A 21,983-nucleotide genomic window follows, 5' to 3' on the forward strand; every position below is an offset into this window, starting at 1 on the left:
GCTCAGAATGATTTATGTGTTATATATATCTGTCTTTTTTTTCCAAGGTTTTCTTTTCAGACTCATATGGTAGAAGTTTTTTGTATTTATGGGTTAAGCTCAAGAGTGTAGTTCTGAGTCAATTGCTAGGCAAGTATTGGATCCTGTTATAAATTCTCCTTATATACAAACTTAAATATTTGCTTCTTCAACAGTGCTTGTGAGTTTCTCACAAGTTTTGGGTACCAACAACAGAGATTTTTTTCTTGTCTGTAGTGGGCACTTAGAGCAGTTTCATGCCTTCTGGTTTACTTCAATTATTGGATACTGTGCATCAACTCACTTGGAAAGATTCCTCAGTCTACTTAGTAAAGCTGTCTTTCTAGTGAGTCTTGAAAATTGTTTGGAAAAGATGTAATAAAAGGATTCTGGAAAAGTTTTTCTAAAGAAAATAAATAAGTTATTTATGTATCATACTGACTCTTTCATTGTATGAAACAGTAGATATCACTGGAACTCTTCATTTCCCTTTCCTTTTCATTTCTCTTTGTGGGGGGTTCACCTTGACTGAGCACCAAAGACTTGCTCTCTGCATTTCCCTCCTCAGCAGGACTCGGGGAGGAAATAAGATGAAAAAGTTTATGGGCTACTTAGCAGTTACCATTGTGGGCAGAACAAACTTGAGGAAGATTAATCTGTTAGGAATTAATAAAATAAAATGATAGCAAGAAACAGAACTAAAACTGAAGCTCCCTTACCCCTACCTCTCTTCTTCCCAGGCTCAAATTCACTCATTTTTCCTTGTTTTTTCTGCCTCCTTCTCCACCAAGCAGTCCATGGCACGGGGAAAGGGAGTTGCAGCCAGTCCTCCTCTTCAGTCTTCTCCCCTGACCTTGGTGACATTGACAACAGCAATTCTCTCATGGCCTTTTTTTCTCATTGTTTTCTCTCACAGCTGCTGGCCAGCTGTTTTGTCCTTTATTAAATATGTTATCACAGAGGCACCCAAGGAGCCAGCTGGGCCCAGCACGGTGGAGCCCCAGCCTCTCCTCACCATGGCTGTGGCCTTGGAGAAACCACCTGCACTGAAACACACAACAGGATTGTAAATATTGCTTTTGCTGTGACTCGGAGCTGGAGCTCTTCATCTTGCTTGGTTTTGCTCAAACAGCTCTGAAACTGCTTATTAGCATATTGATAGTTTTTATTAGCATACAGTAATGTTTGCCCCCCAGAGGAATAATATATTCCTTTGCTTGGGGGAATGTGATTGAGTGCTTTAAAATGACTTGGCTCTGCACACAATTTAATACAGGTGCTGCAACATGTCTTGTATATGAAAAAATGCAATTTTGCCAAATGAACTTATTCATTTTATTTGGTTATGGAAAAGGTAAGATTGATTAAATTTGTGATTCAAGTTCAGTAACGAATGTACTGGGATAGCCATGATTGGCAGCCGAGTATGTTTTGGTGAGGGTCCAGTAAATTTAATTAATGTATAATGTCATTGTAAAAGCTACTACTCACAGTTTTAGTCTACCATTAACTCTGAGATTGTTCTTTTATTTACTGAATTATTTTATTTGTGACTGTGCAGCCTGTCTCCTGCTTCCACCTAATCTTTTCTGTAGGATTTAAGTTGACACTGAAATTATTTATACTGGATAACAGATAATCATCCCAGTAGCTGAAGACAGCCAGCAAATCATGCACCATTCCTGAGGCATTCCGTGGTGGATTGGGAAGTGTTATAGTGTAACTGAAATTTAAATGTGCTTGTTAGATGAAGGATCAGCCTGTCTTAATTTTCCTGATTTCAGGGACATTCCCAGAATACCCGACAGCACACATGCACAGCTGGAGTCCAGTAAGTTTCAATAGTGGGGTAGGAAAATCTTCTCTCTCTTTTATGTAAGCACAAATAGAATGAAAAATGTCCTCTGCAGTCAGTTTAGGTCTTGTCTTTTTGTCTATATTTGTCACAATGTGTCATCTTACTGTATTATCTATCTACTTTTGTTTAATAATAAGCTATCAAAACTCAGGATATTGTGATTTAGGTTCGACATTGGTTATAAGCTTAGATGAGTTTTGATTGAAGAAAACATAATTCTAACTAATGCATAAGAACATTAATAGCAATTTTTAATTTCCTGTTCTCTTGCTTTGCATTTCAATTGCATCTTATAAACTAAAAATGGGAAAGGAATGTTCTTTGTTTACAGCCTGAGTGATAGCTACTTTGAACTCAGAATACCCTTACTTTATTAGAGCCACTCAGTGCTACTTAAATTGACTAAACTCATATTTCATGTAGGGAAGAATAACTTGTTCTTTGGCTTGGATCTGATAAGATGGATTTCAGCCTGGAGTTATTTTTCATCATTGTTTGAGAATGCTTTTATAATAGAAGCCATGAATAAATGAAATGGCATAAGCTTGATTATATTAATATGAAAAACTCCTTCAATGACTTTTTACTCATTGCCCAATTGTTAAAATTAATTTTATGTTTTGTGAGATGTGGATTGTCCTATGTATTTATAAAGATATTTCACTTTTCCTCTGTGTTTTGTATGTCAAAACTTGTCCTCTGACCATTTTCAGACCTTGTAGATTTGAAACAAAATGCACAAAAAACATAGTGTACATCTTGATATTTTTGTAAAAATCTAATTAAAAATTAGTTGATTGTATGAGATAATAAGTCAGAAGACTGAATTCATTTGACTATGGTAAAGTGTTTATTTTTGGGCCTTCAACTTATTGACATAATTACAGGCAGAAATATCTGAATAATCTATATTCCATTCTATAAATAAAAGCTCCTGATTGCATCTGATCACCAAAAGATTGAGTATCATCATTTGGTAATTTTAAATAGATTTTAAAAAGTGATATTTATCACAACTTTACTGCATGTTTGGTTATATTTCTACAACTTCTGTTTAAAGAATGTTGAAATATATGCATAACTGCTGCTATGTATAAAATATTTTTGTTTATGATTACAGGTTCTAGTTCATTTGAATCTCAAAAAATGGACCGACCTTCTATTTCAGTGACTTCTCCTATGAGTCCTGGCATGTTAAGGGATGTTCCACAGTTCTTGTCTGGACAACTTTCAGTATGTAAACATTTCATTGATATTCATGTTGTACTTTTTGCAGCATATACAACTCTTACTGTTGTGCTAGCTACCTTTAACAGAAATTTCTTCTTAAACTAGCTACATTTTTTGTTTAATGTTATACATCTCAGTCTAGGCAGGAACAGAATTTCATAATCATATTCCATTTTATTATCTTTTGGAAATTTGATATATTCATGTATATGGATCTGGTAAGCTAGACTGGTAGAGTCAAATTTTCAGAAAGGTCTTATCTTGGCCTCCAGTTATGTTTGTGCTGTTGAGAGTAAACATTTTTTCCACTGTCACACTTGTGTGTAGAGTTGGTAGTTTTTATTACCTGTGTGCCAGGATGTTATGACTATTTATTTCTTATGCAGTAACTTTCACATATAACTTCCCCAGATATCACTCTGGTATTTTACTCACGTTGTGTTCTTTGTACTGATGTTACTCAGTTTTGTTCTTGACTCTCACTGAGAAGAAAGTTCATTATGTGAATATTTTCTTTTAAAGGGTACTTTTTTTGTAATAAACTGAAAAAGTTGGGTTTTGTGCATCTTTCCATGTTATTTAAAATTCCAAAGTGTGATTTTCCAAAAGTGCTCAGTTGAGGCCTGACCTGTTGAAAAGGAAAGGCAAATAGAAGGGAAGCAGTGCAAAACTGGTGTTAAAGAAGTTTGGAAATGTCACATTCATGTTACTGACAAGGTGCATATGTTGAGTGTACCATAAAAATATGCATAAAATCCAAGCAGACTGTTTCTAGGTCTCACAGAAATGGTTTATGGTATGGATAGAGGAGACAGAGAACATTTTTGTCTCTTCAGTGGCCATGTTGGCTCCATCTTGCAGTGCATGAGACATTATTTGTTTGCTCATCAGAAAAACCATTTACAGTACATAATTTTCTGTAGTTGTTGTACTTAACTACTTTGAAAGATTCAGTCCTTTGGATAAATGGAAAACTAAAAATCTTGACTGCAGAATGCAGAGTGTTTTGCAAAAGTACAATGACAAGGGAACATGAACTGTCAAAATACACACACCAAAGTTTTCTAAAAACCCTTTTATTTTTACAAGACAGTAAAAATTGTTGATAGGGGAGACAGGGAAGAAAGAAATTCCTTTTTTCTAAACTTCATAAATGATTAGGCTGTCAAAAAGTTGTGGTGCCTAGTTTCCAGCAGGAAATTGAAGAGCCAGTTAGCTGCTCAGATGACCAGTGCACACACACGATGGAATAATTGTCCAAATAGAAACCATATAGAACTGACTTTCTCAGTTTCAGATCAAAATCATCATGAGTTTAAGATTAGGACTTTTTAGTGAAGTCAGTAAGTCTTTTGATTTAATGGTTTCATAGGATACTGAAGTTTAAGGTATATAATCATAGTACTGGGAAATTTTGAGGTATCTTCTAATTTATTGAGAATAACAGAAATCCAAAGGTTTTATTTCTCAGAATGGCATACAAAATTCAGTGTTTAACTCAAGAAGACATAATTCCTATTTTTATTTATTTTTTGAATGTTTCAATATATAAATGCCTATTCTAAAATGATTTTTTCATCTAAGGAAACCCAACAATATTATGAGACACTAAAAAATATTTCCTTTTTTTTCCTTATCTACTGTTTGCAATTACATTCAATACTCCCTACTCCATATTATCTCTGTTTCCCTCAGAGAGCAGCTGATATCTATCTGAGAACACAAAGCTTCAGCTGGGTAAAACTGAAGTCAGAAATACTCTGTAAATCTCTAAAGTTGCAATTTAGACATCTAAAATCAGTAGACAGTTTGAAAGTTTGGATGCTTGCCTTGTCTGCCCAGCTAATGAAACATTGGAAATAGCTGTAATTCATGTTAATCATGTTAAGGGCACAACCCAGCTCCTGCTGCTGTTGAGTCAAGACTGTGGGAGGCAAATACTAAACTTATTGCTTTGCTAGCAAAGGTGGCTGTCATAGTGCCTGAAGATGCTCTGGATAGGTGGCAGCATGGGATCTAGGTGGGCAAATTGCAATATATAGGCTAATATGCATTTTTAGAAATAGAAGACTTTATGAGAATTTCAGTATTCTACAGGAAGAGTGTTTTCAAAAAAGCAATGTAGTTTCTTTTTGGTCTGATCCCTTAGGATAGTTTGAAAAATTAAAAATGTTGTGATGTCAGATTTAGGTGTTTATGTTCTTGAAAGTAGTATGATGAATAGTTTTCCCTTCACTTTTTAATATTTGGGTTTATCCTCCTACAATTTTTAGAAGTTTTGAAACTTTAGAAGAGTTAGTGAAAAAATCCCGTTTGTAAAGTTGGAGATGTTTTGAAAAATTAGAATGGACTATGTGATTTTCTAATTTTGGACCTTCAACAAAGGTGAAGTAGTAGGATAAAACTGAATTTTAAAGTTACAAAAAATATTTTATTTTGAATACCTCAAAATGGATGTGCTTCGGGATTTTGGTTTTCCATGTCTTAATCAGCTATTTTCTAACAGAACAGTTGATGGATCATATATTCAAAATAGCTGAGTAAGGTAGAAATGAAAGGAAATCCTAAATTCTGAATGTAATTGTGAATGTGCTCTTTATGGGGAGTGCCCAGACAGGAGAATAACTACAGGACCCTGGCAATAAATGAGCTGTAAATTAGTAAATGAGGATGCTGTTCTTCATGGAAGTAGTGGGTCAGTGCTATTCTGGGTGATGGTGGCTGAATCCAAGCAGGTGTGATGGATCTGAGGGAACAGATTAAAGGCAAGATTTTGGAAGTGTTTTCTGTATTTTCTGTGCCTTTGAACAGTAGCATGTATCCTGAGGGGTTGCTGTTAGTGCAGCTGTGGTTACTGGCATAGGCAGTGAAACACAAGAGCAGAAATGGAAATACAACAATTTGGATGAAAGTCTGAAGTATTTGAATGAATACTAGAGTATAGGCTTATTCAGACAGTGCTGGAGATCCTTAAAGCATTTTTATATATAAGTAAGATTTTGGAATCTATTTATGTTCAGTATGGTTGTGGCTGGTTTAGCAGCAATGCCACTGTAGCATTCAGGGATGCCTTCCTCTGTCTGTTCAGTCTGCCATGTTTTCCTCTGTTTTGGCATTGCTCTGTGTAGGTGTTTTCCTTGTGTAAGTCACAGTGTCAGTCTAGAGCAGGCTAATGGGATTGACCACAAAGCAAACCATCACACAGAGACAGGAAATCCTCTCCACATTAATCATTATTCTGCCCAAGTACATATTTAATTGAACAAATTATATGCAACTACAGTAAACTATTGTGTGTTATAACTTGCTAATATAATTTATCCATATTACCTGTGTTTTATTTTATAGCACTTTTTATTCATGTTGTTTTTCAGGGGAGTATCTGACTGTTATTGCAATTATAGTTTTCATATTATTTGCTTTGTCTCATTCCTGTTTCTGTATTTTTTCACTGAGTTGTTTTTCCTTTATTATAATTTTGAAAAAGCCAAAAGTATTCTTTGTGTGTTGGTGCTCTTAGCTACATTTTTGATACTGTATGAAAAATATAACTTGAAATTCTTTTCCAATAGTTAGGTTTAGGGAATAATAACATAAGACTATGTGAATGGATGCAAGTATAAAATCACAGTATTAAATTTTTGTATTGGTGGAGGTTTTAGCAGAAAAGGGGTGTAATTTATAAAATTGATCTATTTCCCTGTACGACTGAACCCCAGAACAACTTCAATATATTTTCCATACATATTCAGTTTATAAAGCAATAAAAATAAAGTTATAGTAATTATAGTTGTAATATGTGCAACATAATTGAAAGCCTTTTTGATACATTATGAAGGGCCTATATGTCAGCACATTGAGGGGATGAGATCAAGCACAACATATGCTACCCCTCCCCTTTCACATGTACTTTTTCCTTTACTTTCTTCCCTTTGTACCTCTATAAAATTAAATTGCTGTTGCTCTAACATTAAAACCTGGAAAGTTTGAGGTAGTGCACAAAATGTGTTGATTTTCCTCCATTTCAAAGGCAGAATATGACAGGTGACAACCCTTGGTTCATGGTGGGAGAGATTCTGTCCCTCTTAGGATTGCAATATCCTGTGATAATTTATTTTTTCCCCGTAAAATGGAGCTGAAGCAAGCTGAAGATCTACTTTTATTGTGACTAGGTCACATTCTGACACCCTTAACCCTGGGCTCTGCAGTCCTGCCTATGCAGAGTGGCAGGTAGAGTGCAGTTGCTGCACCTTGCAGAATGCAGGGAGCACATCAGACAAAACCCGTGATCCAGACTGCCAGGTTTTCTTAGGCATCCTCTTTCTTTGATATAAGAACAGATTACTTCACACATTTTGTAGAACAGATTTCTTGATCATCTGTGCATGCCAAATAAGCAAGGAGGGTGGCAGAAGCATCATCACAGTGCCTATTTCCATGCTTTGAGTACATTTCTAATGGAAGTGAATATTGAGTAGTAGCTTCTTTCTATCATTTTGAATTAGATCAATAATCTCAGGAAAACTGAGCAGAGGTAAAGGAGATTCCAACCTGTCAGATGGCTGTGATTATTGTGACCTACTCCATGCTCCTGTTCTCCCACTCACCAGCCCTCTGAGGTATCAACACATGCTCCTTCTCCTGTCCATGGCCCATACTCTGCACCAATTCTGTGCCACTCCATTAGCTGTTGCCCTAAGCTGAAGGTGAGGAGTGGTTGCTTGGAATTTGCAGTTGTTCCAGGAACTTGTGTTGCCGGTACTCGGTGTAGTCTTGTTGTAGCCACTGGAGGCCACAAGGTTGTATGTGGTCTGAAGTGTTACAGCACAAAAATATGTTATAAATGCATCCATATATGCAGTTCATTAAATTTTCTAGATCCCATTTCATGCAAGGATTTTTGTGTGTATACCATATTTCATTTCTGTCATGATTGCTAGAGAACTGGAGTACATAGATTGTACCTTCCCCCATGTAAAGTTAATATCAGAGAGCACTAACTTTCTTTTAATTGTTTTCTAAGTATTTAGGAGGACTTTTCATAGACATGACTCTTAAAGTTGCAAAAAAGAAAAAACCTTTTATTTTACCCACTTTCCTAAGTAACCAAAGCTGTCAGTATGTGAATTGTACTTGTTTCTTTCTGAATATGCATGTACAATCTCCCTGAAAGAGATGATCAACCTTATGTTTCCAATCCCACTTTTAAATCACACTTTGCCTACCTGTTGTTTCTGTTACATGTTATTTCTAAATCTATTGTAAATGTTGTCTGTAGACTTGCAAAGAGAAATCCTTGCTCGTGGGGAATCAGTGGCAAAATTCCTGCTGACTTCCCTATGGCAAGAATTTCCACCAAAGGGTTTTGATATGATTTGGTAACAGATTTGCAGATTTAATTTACGCATTGCACTAAAATACTTTTTGTTAGATAAATATGTTGTTGGTGTAAAGCTGTGTTTAAAGTAATAGTTATGTGTCTTTGTTTTTACTTTTGGTCTTTTAGTTTCCAGCGTGTTGTCGTTTTTGGTTTTGTTTTATTGCTTTTTCTTTAATTTTGCTTACCAGAGCCAAAGCCTTAGTAGAAGAACAACGCCTTTTGTTCCTAGGGTTCAGGTAAAGACTTCGTCTGCCTGACAGAAACTAAAGTTGTGGGTTTTTCTTTTGTTTGTTATGGAAAATGCATAGTAGGAAAACGTTCCATTGTAGTCCGTTTTCCCATATTTTGAGTGTGTTGCTTTAAACCATATTAACAACCTTCATGTCATCTTGTGAGCAGCTTGTAAGGTTCTGCATGGGGGTTAAAATATAAAATTAAAATTTAAAGAGACATCTAGTTTTTCTAGTTGCCCAATATTAAGCCTATTCAGGTTTCATCAGTGATGATGGCTATGCATCTCACATACAAAATTTGTGCATTGTTTAGGCAATAAATAATGTTGCGCTTGAGTTTATTATATAAAGATGAATGTCTCTTTAAATCCTTCATTATCATTACTTAACACATATTTTTTTTGCATTTTCCACATAATAGTAGCGCCTTGAGTAGAAGATGGGCAAAAAATTTGTACCTTGTTTAAATAAACACATTTCTTGTTAATGGAACTTGGTTCTTGCATTTTTAAGTACATCAATATAGCCAAAACTTTACTTGAATAAAAAATGAATTCTCCCATTGTCTTACTGACTTTATTTAGCTTTGATATTCCCTTCAGGTACAAGTTGTTTGCCTTTTTTCATTAGGAAGCTTCTAAGGTACTATAGATTTATGCAAAAATAGGTTTTACTAATATTTTACAATGCTTATCTTGCTTTGCTGCATGTTTTTCATTTTTTTTAAACCAGAATATTATCTGATTTTCTTACAAAATATCTTTATGGAGATGTTTGTTAATCTTTTGTGTGGCAGCTTTATAAATGTTTTTCTTTGATTATTTGACCAAAATGTAAAGAATTATCGAAGTGATCAGAAAGAGATGACTGAATTTCATTATGAAATGGAAAAGAGATCATATATATATATATATTTATAAAGGAATTCTAAATAAGACTGTAATTACGACATCAAATATGACTCATATTTGATAAAGTACACTTTTTTCACAATGCAGTATTCTCAAAAGTATTCCTTACTACTGCCTAAATATAAATTCAAAATTAAGAACTTCTGAAGAAAAAAGAGATTATAAAATAATGCCTTGATTGTATGATTTAATGCTAATATATTATGTGCTATTGACATAAAATGGCTTTGTATGACAAATTTAAAACATCCTTTAGCATGATTAAGAAAGTTGGATTCTGCTCATGATAATGAAATCAGAGAGGTACAATTACAAGATGTTAAGTAATTAATAGAGGTAAATAATATATATGACATAAGTAGTTTTTAATGTTTATTTTCTTTTTATATATGTGCTAAATAAATTAAAAATTATATGACAGTTGATCGTTCAATTTAAAAAGGAAATCTCTGCCTGAAACTTGCATGTTTAATGAAATACTGTAATGTAGAAATAACATGTAGTAGTTCCTTATTTTAATTCCATTATACAAAATAAAGACATAGACATAAAAATTCTGTTCTACTTAGACTAATATCCTCTAATAAAATGATTATGGCTGCTGAGAAAAGAAAAGAAGTATCATGTTTGCTAGAAAATATCTAACAAGAGGTGAAAATGTTTAAGGCTTACTTGCTCACCCTTTGGATGCATTATTATGTATATTGTAGGTAAGAATTGTCCTTAGCCCCAGTTTTGCCTACACAATCAGTGCCTGTGGAGTCCTTGTGGACCTGTCTAACAGGATTTTTTGCAGAGCCTAATAACAGTCCATGCTAAACATGAGGGTTTTGACAAGAGTTCCTGAAGAACTCAAAATTATGACCTTGGCAAAATCTTTACAACTACTCTGAAACAAGAAGTCATCCATCTGCCCACTTCTACTGGTGATAGTAGATAGTATAAAAAGATTAATGTTAGATATAGTTACCATGCAAGCTGCTGAAAGAACAGGAATACTCCAGTGATCTTCAAACAAGGGTACTAGGATCAGTCCAGCAGCAGTGCAGAACTCTGGTTACATTTTTGGCATGACAAATTCACTAGATCGGAGCTCTGAGCTGCTGTTCACGGTTGTCAGGAGGTACACATTTCATTGTGGGCTGAGGTACAGCTGTGTCTGTAGAACTCCTTACAAGAATGAGAATCTCCAAACATTCTGTTTATATTTATTTGTTTCATTGCTCTCAACAGGAAACGCGTCTCTTTATTCTTGCTTGCATCTTCTTTACTTGTTAGTCTGAAACTGATCCTTTCTGGCAAAAGCTCCTCCTCCACACTTCCCTCCATGACATTCCATTCATCTTCTAGCTCACTGGATGATTTCATAGAATCATCATCATTTTATTGGGAAGAAAACCATTCCATTTCTTTCCTATCAAATGCCCACAGAGCTTTTACTAATTTTACAGTACTTGTAAAAGTGCATCTTTATTTCCTGAAATTTTAGATTCAGTTTGGCATACCAGTAATTTTCGAACTTGCAGAGGGATGCCTTATGAATCTTTGTAGGGAAAATTCTGTTCTTAAAATTGCATTTTCTATCCAGTATCTCTTGTTTACTTAGCAAAGCATTCTTTTGAGCCAGAATTGCCTCTGGGTTTTTTCTAACTTCAAAAATTTTGGCCATCCTTTTGGCTTTAATATGGAACATCAATATATTTGATCATGTATAAAAATATGTAAAAGGTAAAAACACTTGAAAAGAGATTTAAAAAAGAAACATAGATTAGGGCAGCCTATATACTTCTATTATTTCCTGGCCTTTATATCCTACAAGCTATTCCATTTGACAGCCTTTTCTTGCAGTTGTTCAAGCATATTAGACAGCAGCTGAAGCAGAAAGCAATAGTAGGTTGATTTAGCAACCCTCAGTGCTCAGGATTTTTTAGAGGTGTATTTAACAACATTCAAAACTGGCCTCAGCTATGCTAAAGACATCACCACCTCAGGGCAGTTTCAGCATCTACATAAGCTTAAGTCCAATAAAAAGATTACTGCAAGTATTTTTAAAAATAATCTGAGACTTTTTTTTTTCAAACAACAGATTCCACTGGTATATCTTTGGTTTCAGAATATTGTGAGAAAGAAAAGTAGTATATAATTTAAAAATAATAATAAGCATAATAAAAATCTATATTGGTTACATGAAAAATTATAATGAGCAACAAGAAAAAAAATAAAAAAGCCTGGCCAGCTGTCTCTAAAAGCCAGTGATGTTTGAGTAGGTTGTGGTGGTAAAAATCAGCTGTAGGGCAGATGGTCTCTCCCAGTGGCACAAGTTTTATCTCTTTTCATGAGATTCATGAAGTAACCCTTATATAATAAAGACCTAACTGTAGCATAGGATTTAAAATTTCAGATATTCTTTGTTTCTAAATCTAAATTATGCCTGAAGATATGTTTTGCCTGTATGTCCTGTGTATCAAAATACATTAGAATTGCACCATTGAGCAAACAGTCAAACATTCATGAGACAGGAGTATAGGAAGTGCAACAAAAATGTTATCTAGAACTTCTTAACTGATTCCCTTATCAGGGGAAATAAGAGTAGGGGTTCTTATACATAATTACTTCTTTTCTAAACTCTGACCTCAGTCAGTGCTTTAAAATTTTTAGTGAAGATCAGATCTAATAGAAAAAGATAAAATCTAGTGAGCTGAATTTATATCCTTAATTTATATAACATACTAACTTTAAATACATTTGAGGTGCCTTGAGGAAGAGCTTTCACTTGTACAGTTGAAGGAAAGATCCAAGTACCTCAATACCTGCAGTGGGTGATTAACCCAAATAAAAGACACCTAAGCCCATTAACTCTATTTGAAACTAAGGCAGCTCCAGAGGGTGAGTTGATTCTCCAGGGGAGGCGCTTCTACTGAGGCTACAGGGGACCAATCTCACCCATTATTCTGTGATTCTGTGAACCAGGAATGCTAGCTAGATGTACTGGAAATCTGCATCCTCACTTCTCAGAATGCACCACCAGCAGACAGCTTTGATATACTGTTTGTGTAGGATGCTTTTTCTAGGAATAGGACATATGCTGTTTAAATACTGTTTAGACTGAAGAGGTTAAAACTGTGTAGCAAAATAGTGCCTTTATCATCAAGTTATTCCACATCACATTCTTCTCTGGAGTACAAAGTCTCACCTGAAGCTGAGATACACTTTGGCTGGAAATAGGAGTGTGTGGTGTTATCAAAGCATTCTTCAGTTTAGCATAGCAGGTTCCAGACCAGGTACCCTACATGAGAATTGCTCTTGTATTAGACCACTGCTGGTTAAAAACCAGAAAGAGTCAAACTGGGGTCAGACCCACATCTCTGTTCCCTTCAACCCTCTGAGTGCAGAAGAGTTCCTCCCTCTTTCCTGCATTCTGTGGCAGCTATTCCTACCTGGCAGCCTGTCTGCAGCAGATGCACCCCTCTGTGAATAACAGACCATCTCGGTGCATCTCAGTATCAGGATGCACTGAATTTAGATGCCTGTTTGCCTAACTGCAGGTCACAGCAGAAGCTTAATAAAGCATTAGGTGCATGTCTGGCTGCTGAAGGAGCCCAGGGATGGAAAGTATATGAGCATGTGTGTGGCTAATTGGTCTCCAGGACTTTAGTGCAAAGTGGGAAAGTATTCAGGTTGCACCACTTTCTAAAGGTGTATTGCCTGCATCCTAAGTTATCTAGACAGAAAAGATCCCATTCAAGAAGATTTTGTTCAGGTTTTAGTCTCCACATTAGCATCAGCCAACATGATATTTTATATAGCATATTTTATGTGTTGTTAGTTTAGCTTTCCCTTCCCTTCAGTTAGATCAGGATTGCTTTATTGACGTTTCTTAGATGTTCTAAACTTATAAAAGTGTGAGTGTGTGTGTGTGTGTGTGAGTGTGTGTGTGTGTGTGTAAAAAATCTTGCTAGATTTTTGTTCATCCCAGTTTCTCTTTCAAGATATTTTGTGCCAGTTAGCATGGCTGGTTATTTTGTCACCTCATAGCACTTCTCTCATTCATTCTATTTTTTCCCTTCTGGTAATCTCTGGTCCCTGACATTAGTGGTTCCATTCTTCCCATGTTTCACCAAAAAGTATCCTATTTTACTTTCACTGTAATTATAAAACAGCTTTTTATTTGTCCCTTCTTCCTTCTTCTAATCCCATAAAAATGCAATCCCATTCTCCCCTCTATGGGCTTCTTTGACCATTCTCTCACAGTTTCTTCCCTTCTTCTCCTTGCATCCTAGACAAATGACTGCTTGGGTTACAAGTGCCCGTGCTGTGTATTGGAGTGCTAGCAGTGTGAACACAGGAGAGAGAGAGCTTTCTGGTCTTAATTCTGACTCCTGGCTTTTCCTGTAACAAGGCAAATTAAAGAGCATTACAGGGAAAATATGCCCATTAAGTTCAAGTTTTTCCAATTTTTTTTTTTTCAGAACATCAAGGGAAAAGTAGAAGGTAAAAGTCAATGCAAATTTTGAGCTCTCGTTCCAAACTACAGGTGTTAAAGCATCTCAATGAAGTGGTATCAGATGATTTCAGTTTCTGCTTAAGTAATTCTCTAAATATTTTGACTGAAGTTTTCATGTAAAAATTCAGTCTGAAACAAATACATTTAGCTTGCATATGAACACCTAATTCTGGTTGTATTTTTGGTGCCTATATCTAGATGATTGCACGTTCATCAGTTGCAGTTTGTGATAGTATCTCTATCACAAATATATTTTATTCTCCTTAAGCAAGCATAATTTTCCACAAAAAGCAAATGAAGAAGATTGTCTTCATTGCTATTCCCCTTGAGATGTGGGACTAGCCAAGTCTGTCTTTTGCTTCAGGACTTCCAAGGAAACCTGCAGGTGGATACATTTAATGTCAAAGAACATTTAAGCTGACAGAGGTCATTAAAGGTGTACTGTTGGTACAAAGCTTTGTGCTTTTGATCTGTAGCTGGATGGAGATAGCTAGAAGTCCAGATAATTCTCAGTGTAGAAAAAATTCTGTCAAAGCCCCTGGCTTGGAAGAATGTAGGAACAACATCTAAAATTCACACTGAGATGAGTAGCCACAGGGCCCTTTAACTATTAGTACCAGAAACATTTAAAGTCTGTAGTAGGGCCAATGACAGGGTAATGGAGGACAAATATCCTATTTTTAATATCCATTCAAATGGTTAGTGGCTACAGGAATTGTAAGATCTGAAGCAGAGAAAGAAGAAGTACACTGCCACCAATAATTGAGTTGGCGTGTCTTAGTATAATCTCACTTAGTGAAGTATTAGGAATGGCAGAGAGCTAAATCAGCCTCTTCTTTATGGGTTAAAAGTCTTGAGAATTATATCAAGACCTTTCTTTAGGAGACTGAAATGTTGATGATGAGGAGCTATGATAGCAGAAGAAAACCCTGTCTCTGAAATTAAGTGAGATGTTTCCACAGAAAGTGCACCTTCCTCTCTTTATGTTTACCTTAGCTAGGGTATATTCATGCCTAAAGGTGCATTGCCTGGTTAGGTGTGCAGCTGGGCATTATCCTCTCTGATTCCCCTAAGTTCAGGCAGGGTCACTGTTTTCTTTAAACGTCCTGGTTTGTCCTGTCTCGGGCATAGTCCTCATGAAGAGAGGCTCCTCAGTGAGCTGTAGCTAGTGACACTGCACTGCTACCACCATGCAGTGCCTCCCTGGCCATTTGGAAGGCTTTGTTTTGCCCTAACTGCACCATTTCCCCCTTCTCCAGTGACTGCTCTGGAGTAGTTGTATCCCTTTCTTGGCTGATGTTCTTGCAGTCATAGAATTCCAACTGAAATAGCTTAATAGCAGCTTGTAATGACTGTAGTAAAAAAGGATAGCAAATCAAGCCTTAGACTGGTTAATACCAATTTCTACAAATGAATAATAGTGGTTTTTACCTTGTTACTGAGTTGGACTATGGAGAAGGTTGGATTACTGAGCCTTCCTCTCAGTATTTATGGAGGACTTTTATGATTTCAGAATAAGTGTATATATGTTGAAAAATATTAAGCGATATGAAATATTTATGGGTTTATCCCATAGTCTCTTTAGCACAACAGCAGACGAAAAATTATTAATTCATTGTGCATAAACTCCTCAGAGATGTATATGTATGAACACCATGCATTAGTAATGCAAGTAATACAATACAAGGGAGAATAATCCTAACCAGAGCACCATGTGAAAAATAATTAGTGTGAAATAAGGTACTTATAGTATGGGGTTTTAAAAAAAGAGTAACTCCTGGTATATACTGAAGCTATTACAATATTAACCTATTTTTATTATTTGTTATAAATGAAAAGTAGAATATAATATTTTCTGTTTAAGTAACCAATATAAATAGAAGCTCATTAGCAACATTATTTTTAAGGATTTATATACAACTTCATTGTAGAAATGAGTTCACTAATTAATATTTTCTTCCTACAGATAAAACTGTGGTATGACAAGGTTGGTCATCAGTTAATAGTGACCATACTGGGAGCAAAGGATCTTCCTTCAAGGGAAGATGGGAGGCCAAGGAATCCTTACGTAAAAATTTACTTTCTTCCAGACAGAAGGTAGGGTGAATAAAAAGACAAGGAATATTTGAATTAGTCTGATACTCAGGTGACATGCACAGCTGAGTTTATCAGCCATACTTACGTGGAAAAAGGCTTAAAGTGCTGAGGTCTTTTGTTGAACAGGGTATGTAACAGCAAAGTGTCTTTGAACACTAAGCACAAACTTCCTTTCCCTGGTTATATGATAAAATACTGAATAGAAAATGAAAGGAAAAGTAAACATATGTCTTTGCATGGGGATCTGTTATTTGCAAAGAATGTTATTAGTGTATTATAATGCCTTTATTTCCTATGCCAGTTATTCTTCTCTAGAGCAAAGAAGATTCTACACGGTCAGGTTCATAAATTTCTGGACTGATGAGTCCAGCAGTTTGGTTTGCCCCACCTTTATACAATAAAGCAGTAACAGGTTTGGCATCTGAAACCCAGACATTTTTGTTCACAGTATAAGTGAGTTAAGGCTGAAGGGGACTCAGCTGAGAGTTCCCATTTGCTCTTTGAAAACTTTCCCTAGAGCACAGGACTCATGTTAATCTGGATGGTATCATTTATGCACTTAGGAAAAATTTAACTGTGGTAGGACCCCTATTCCTGAAAAGCTCCTTCACTTCTTAGTCCATGATTTTCTGTGTTTCGATTTAGGTGTTGGGAAGAACAGCAGAAGAGATAGTGTGTTTTCCAGTTTATTTTTTAAATTGATGTTTCCTCAGATTGTGTCAGTCGGGGAACATGTTTACCTTTATTTTATAATGTACCAACCAAATAATTCAAAGCTTTAATGTCACTCAAAAGAATAGATGGATTTTAATAATAGTGGATTGCTGAATCTGTAGAACAGAATGTAACTTGTATTTTTACTTCCTTTGCTTTTCCAAAAATCTAAACTGGGAAGATGCTCCCTATCTCCATTACCATTGACATCAGCAGGAATTAAAGCTGTTTAGTATTTTGGAAGATTTTTCCAAGTTGCTTTTCCACTTTCATTGTATTCCATATGTTGACAAGTGAATTTTCAGTGACTACCTAAGTTGCTGTGTCGTTGATGATTAAAAGGTTTTGGATAGATTTTCTCAGGCTCACCAGTATTTGAACAGTTGGTTTAGATCCCTAGTTTATTCAAACTCCTTTAGTGTGTTTGTAGCTGTTGAAGCTGGGCTAAACTGAGAGTCAGGTCTGCTTCAATTATCTTATCTGCTTTTTCAATACTAATGAGTAATTAGCAGCCTAACAAAAGTGTGTTCACAATGTTTTACAATGTAAATTGTGAATACTAAAAATATATTGGCATTAAATTTTATTGAGCTATAATTTTTTTCCCATTTATGAGAAGTATTCAGAACTTTTCTTTAGTTGTTTTATGTGTTTATGATCAGCAATTTGTCTTATAGAATTGTGGGGTTTTTTTTGATGTGGAAATTAATTTTTCTTTCCTTAGATTTAAAAGCTAAGTAAGCAACCGTATATTTCTTGTGTAGTAGAAAGAAACATGCTGGAGGTAAAATGCGCTTAAGTAAGTCAAGCATTTAATTAGATGAAGATGCTGAATTCTCTTTGAATTAAGAAATTTAATTGAAAAATGTTGTACAATGTAACTTAGTTCACAAGGGTAAACAAACCTTTATTATGCTAGAAATAATTTACGGGTTTTTTTTACAGTGTGTCTAAAAATAATATTACTTAGGTAATTTTTTGATCCAACTTCCAAGTAACAGTTCAGAAATACAATGACTTTATTACAATTGCAAGTATTAAAGAATGGACTGCATCTGCATTTCCTATTAAAAAATCCTTATAAATTAGGATGGCAGCTGCATTATGCAGCAATCAGCAGGTTTAAAATAAGCATTGTTATGAGGACTCTTGTCAGTGTTCTCAGTAGGAGCAGTGTGGGTGTTTTCCAGTGAAAATTGTTTCGATCAGAAAATATTAATTCTTTCAAGCAGAAATATTCTGCAAAAACATTGCTTTCAACAACACCCTGGAGCCAGAGCCGAGGCTGCCAGGGTAGCCTTGCCTGGAGACCCCACCTCACAGTAGAGATCCATCTTCAGCCTACAGGGTGATTGACTGGAGGGACCAAAGGATTTGGGAAGCCGTTTTGGGAACGCTGTTTGTTCCAGTATTGCTGGAAAAGAACATGTAACTCGTTTTTGGGACTTCTGCTTTCCCAGGTGGATGAGGAGCCCTTAGCAAGAAAACCCTGCACTGCCCCCAGCTCCCTGATCATTCTTTCCTGTGGGTCAGCTGCTCCTTTCTGCTCTGCAGTTGGAGGGAGCCACTGCAGGACTGGAACTTGAGTGAACCAGCTGGCTCATTTTTTTGAAATGCAGGTGTTTGCTGTGCCCAATGTTGTCTGTAGAGATGTTCTACTGTCAGACTGTGCCGTGTGGAAATCCCATTTATGGAAGTACATTTTACTTTATAAAATGTAGTTTCCAAAATAAAAGAGAATACACACAAAATCATATTAAACCATTTGTGGTTTGGGGGAAACAGCTTAAAATTGAAATTGGCACATAAACGTGAAATCACCTAACCTGATTTTTTAATATAAGCTCATGAATTATACTCAGTATATACACAGATCATTATAATAAAGGAAAACTCGTGATGTAGATTATAGTACCTGATCCTACAAACTGAACTGCTGATTTAAGATTTCCTATTTTCCATTATATACTTAATGCAGTTTAATGGTGTTTTGAACATATTTAATATTTAACTGTTTTTTTCAGTGATAAAAATAAAAGAAGAACAAAAACAGTAAAGAAAACATTGGAACCTAAGTGGAATCAGACATTTATTTATTCTCCAGTTCATCGGAGAGAGTTTAGAGAACGAATGTTAGAAATCACTCTTTGGGACCAAGCACGAGTTCGAGAGGAAGAAAGTGAATTTTTAGGAGAGGTATACAAGTATTGGTAGTTGCTATAGAAATACAGTTGCTCTCTCATACTCATGTATAGATACATATCTTCAAAAAAATTACTAACTGTGCAAAGCAAAGCTGGTTTTATTGTTTTTTTTTTTCTTTCATTTAGTAGTAAATGAACAGTGATCTCACACATATCACATAATCCTGATATGAGATTCTTTCTGTGTTTTTTTATGTTTCAGTAACAGCATGAATGTGGTTTCTGACTTTCTAATTGTTTATTAAAATCCATATTATCCATAGTCATATTTTACTTAAACTTTGGAATGTTGCTCGTTTACTTATTTGAAAGCTGTAAAGGCTCTCATAAGGTAATAAGGGTTTTGTGAATGATTTTTTTGGTGTATTTAGTTTCCTAAAAGGCACACAAGATTATTCCATATTAAAGCAAGGTTTTTATATAACTTCAGACAAAGTCCTTTGCAGTAAAAGAATAACAGAATAAAATTTATATCTATTTTAAAATATTCTGCCACGCAATGCTTTCCTACTTTTAACCATTCTTTCTTTTTTAGATTCTTATTGAGTTAGAGACAGCGTTGCTAGATGATGAACCCCACTGGTACAAACTTCAAACACATGATGTCTCTTCATTGCCACTTCCCCATCCCTCACCATATTTGCCACGCAGACAGCTCCACGGCGAGAGTCCCACACGGAGGTTACAAAGTAGGTCATTTTTAGTTTCTCACACTGTGTATAGTTCATTTGAATTAATGCACAATAAAATCTATTAAATTATTGCAAATGGAAAGCTGACAGAAATTTTATGTTAATTTGTAGCTGTTATGAATTAGATCATTGTGGTTACTGATGAGAGTCTGACGTGCTACAAATGGTATCAACCACTGTGCATTGCACCATTTTTTTCTTATAAGACAACTCAGTTCATATCCTCAGCTTGAGTAAATTATCTTGGTTTTTGCAATGTGCTCCTTTTTACCATGAAGCTCTTTCTTTTGTAATATGTTCATAATTTTGTTGTTTAAGCAAAAGTAGATTTGCAGGACCTCTCTCTTTAACTCATACTTCTTAAAGTAACCTGTATATAACATCACATGTAGATAAATTAATACCATGGCCTGTTGCCTTGCTTTGATATTATTTTATGTGCTTAGATTCACAAATGGAATTTCTTTAAAAATTCTGCTTTGTAGAGTTTGTTATACTTGGTCCACAGTAGTTATCAGTAGATATTTTGAAACTAGAGTATATAAAATATGGTAATAAAAATAGATACATAAGAATAAGATGGTAAAGGGGAAAAATCTGCTTCTTCAGTCCTTCATGGTTTCACGAGTTTAGCTGTTCAATACTGCCAAAGCTCTTCTTCACTGAATAAACTTTATAAATACCAGTTGGCAGTTATTTCAAAAAACCCAACGAACCAAATGAACCAACCAAATTAATAAAACTCCCAGAACCCAAAAGATCACCATCACCACAAAAACCCAACAAAACAAAACCAAAACCCCAAAACAAACAACAAAACCCCTAGCAACACAACAACAACCCAAACCAATTTTTAAGATTTACTTGGAGTTTCTTTGAGTCATTGTATGTGAATTGTGTGCCTGTTTCACACAAACTCACAGAAATTTATGTGTTTAGTCATGAAAACAAGCTTGGATATTTCATATGTGCTATGTAGAGTCTTTATTACATAACTCATTGTATACAAGTATTTAAAGCAGTTCTGTTTTGCTTCTGTGCACTTGATGGTGAGAAGGATTAAAATGCTCCATATCATAATATTGTGAGATAGACACACTGTCAGAGACTTACATTGCATAGCCTTGAAATTGTAAGATTATTCTTGTCCCCAAAAGGATGAAAGAAGGGATAGTTAAAAGTAAGGAGTTCTATTGCAATTCAGTCCTCTTCAGTCTTCTCATTTGCCACGACTGTTATTTAACTTTTTAAATTATACTTATATGGTCTATGCCATCTTTTAACATATTTTAAGAAGTTTCCATCTATTACAACTATTTTTACAAACCAGTTGGACTCTTTGTACGTAAAGTTAGTGAAATTCTGGTTTTCAGGAAATATTCAGTCCTGCAAACAAATGCTGTTTGTCTATTAGAATTTCCTTTTGTGCAATAAATAACTGTCATTAAGAATGAATTTATGATTTGTTTTTTAACAAATTTTAGTGATGGTTGAGTAAATATCTGTTGGATGATATTGACTCAAAATGTGAAAGACATTTAGGTTTTTTTTAATATAGTAATACCACAATGTAGTAATGAAAAAATAACTAATAAATGGGAATACTCATAATGTGCTGTACTGAACAATTTTGTTCAAGCACGAACAATACATGCTTGTCTGTAAATATAGAGGAAAGGAGTTAGAAAAACTTCTGTTTTGGTGAAATACTAAGATTTGGTTTAGAAGTCCTACTTTTTAATGAAGATGGTTTAGCCTGACTGTTCCCAGAGCACTAGTTTTTCAGCCTCTGGTTCTAAAAACTTCAATAAAATAAGCAATTTCAGATGTTCACTATTATTGCTGGAGAATTCACTTGTTCCTACACTAAATTATGCTATTTTCTTTTGTACAGAGATAGGGACCTGATAAAAAAGGATTTTCTCTAGTGGATTTTATCTAGGAATATATTCATGTCTTGAATCCTTGTGTATCATAGATAATTTTCAGTTTAAACAGATAGTTTTAAATGTACAGAACAAGGTATCCTGGAATTAAAATCCTTGCTTTCTGGGTCTGAAAAAGTATACAACTGGAAATCTAGCATCAGAGCTCAGCTATAGCAGCAGAATCCATTTAGCAATGGGAAAATAGATTTTTCTT

General features: G+C 35.1%; 1 protein-coding gene across 1 annotated transcript in view; it reads left to right on the forward strand.

Annotated features, from left to right (window-relative positions):
- The window catches only part of RIMS2 (regulating synaptic membrane exocytosis 2), a 446,152-nt gene that overhangs the window by 238,144 nt on the left and 186,025 nt on the right, over positions 1–21,983 (forward strand). The window contains exons 11-15 of the mRNA XM_059865145.1: positions 1,803–1,849; positions 2,997–3,109; positions 16,101–16,231; positions 18,970–19,141; positions 19,685–19,838. Of these exons, the coding sequence (XP_059721128.1) occupies positions 1,803–1,849; positions 2,997–3,109; positions 16,101–16,231; positions 18,970–19,141; positions 19,685–19,838 (617 nt within the window). The remainder of the gene's footprint in view (positions 1–1,802; positions 1,850–2,996; positions 3,110–16,100; positions 16,232–18,969; positions 19,142–19,684; positions 19,839–21,983) is intronic.

The sequence above is a fragment of the Haemorhous mexicanus genome, chromosome 1 (assembly GCF_027477595.1).
Source record: "Haemorhous mexicanus isolate bHaeMex1 chromosome 1, bHaeMex1.pri, whole genome shotgun sequence".
Lineage (NCBI taxonomy): Eukaryota > Metazoa > Chordata > Aves > Passeriformes > Fringillidae > Haemorhous > Haemorhous mexicanus.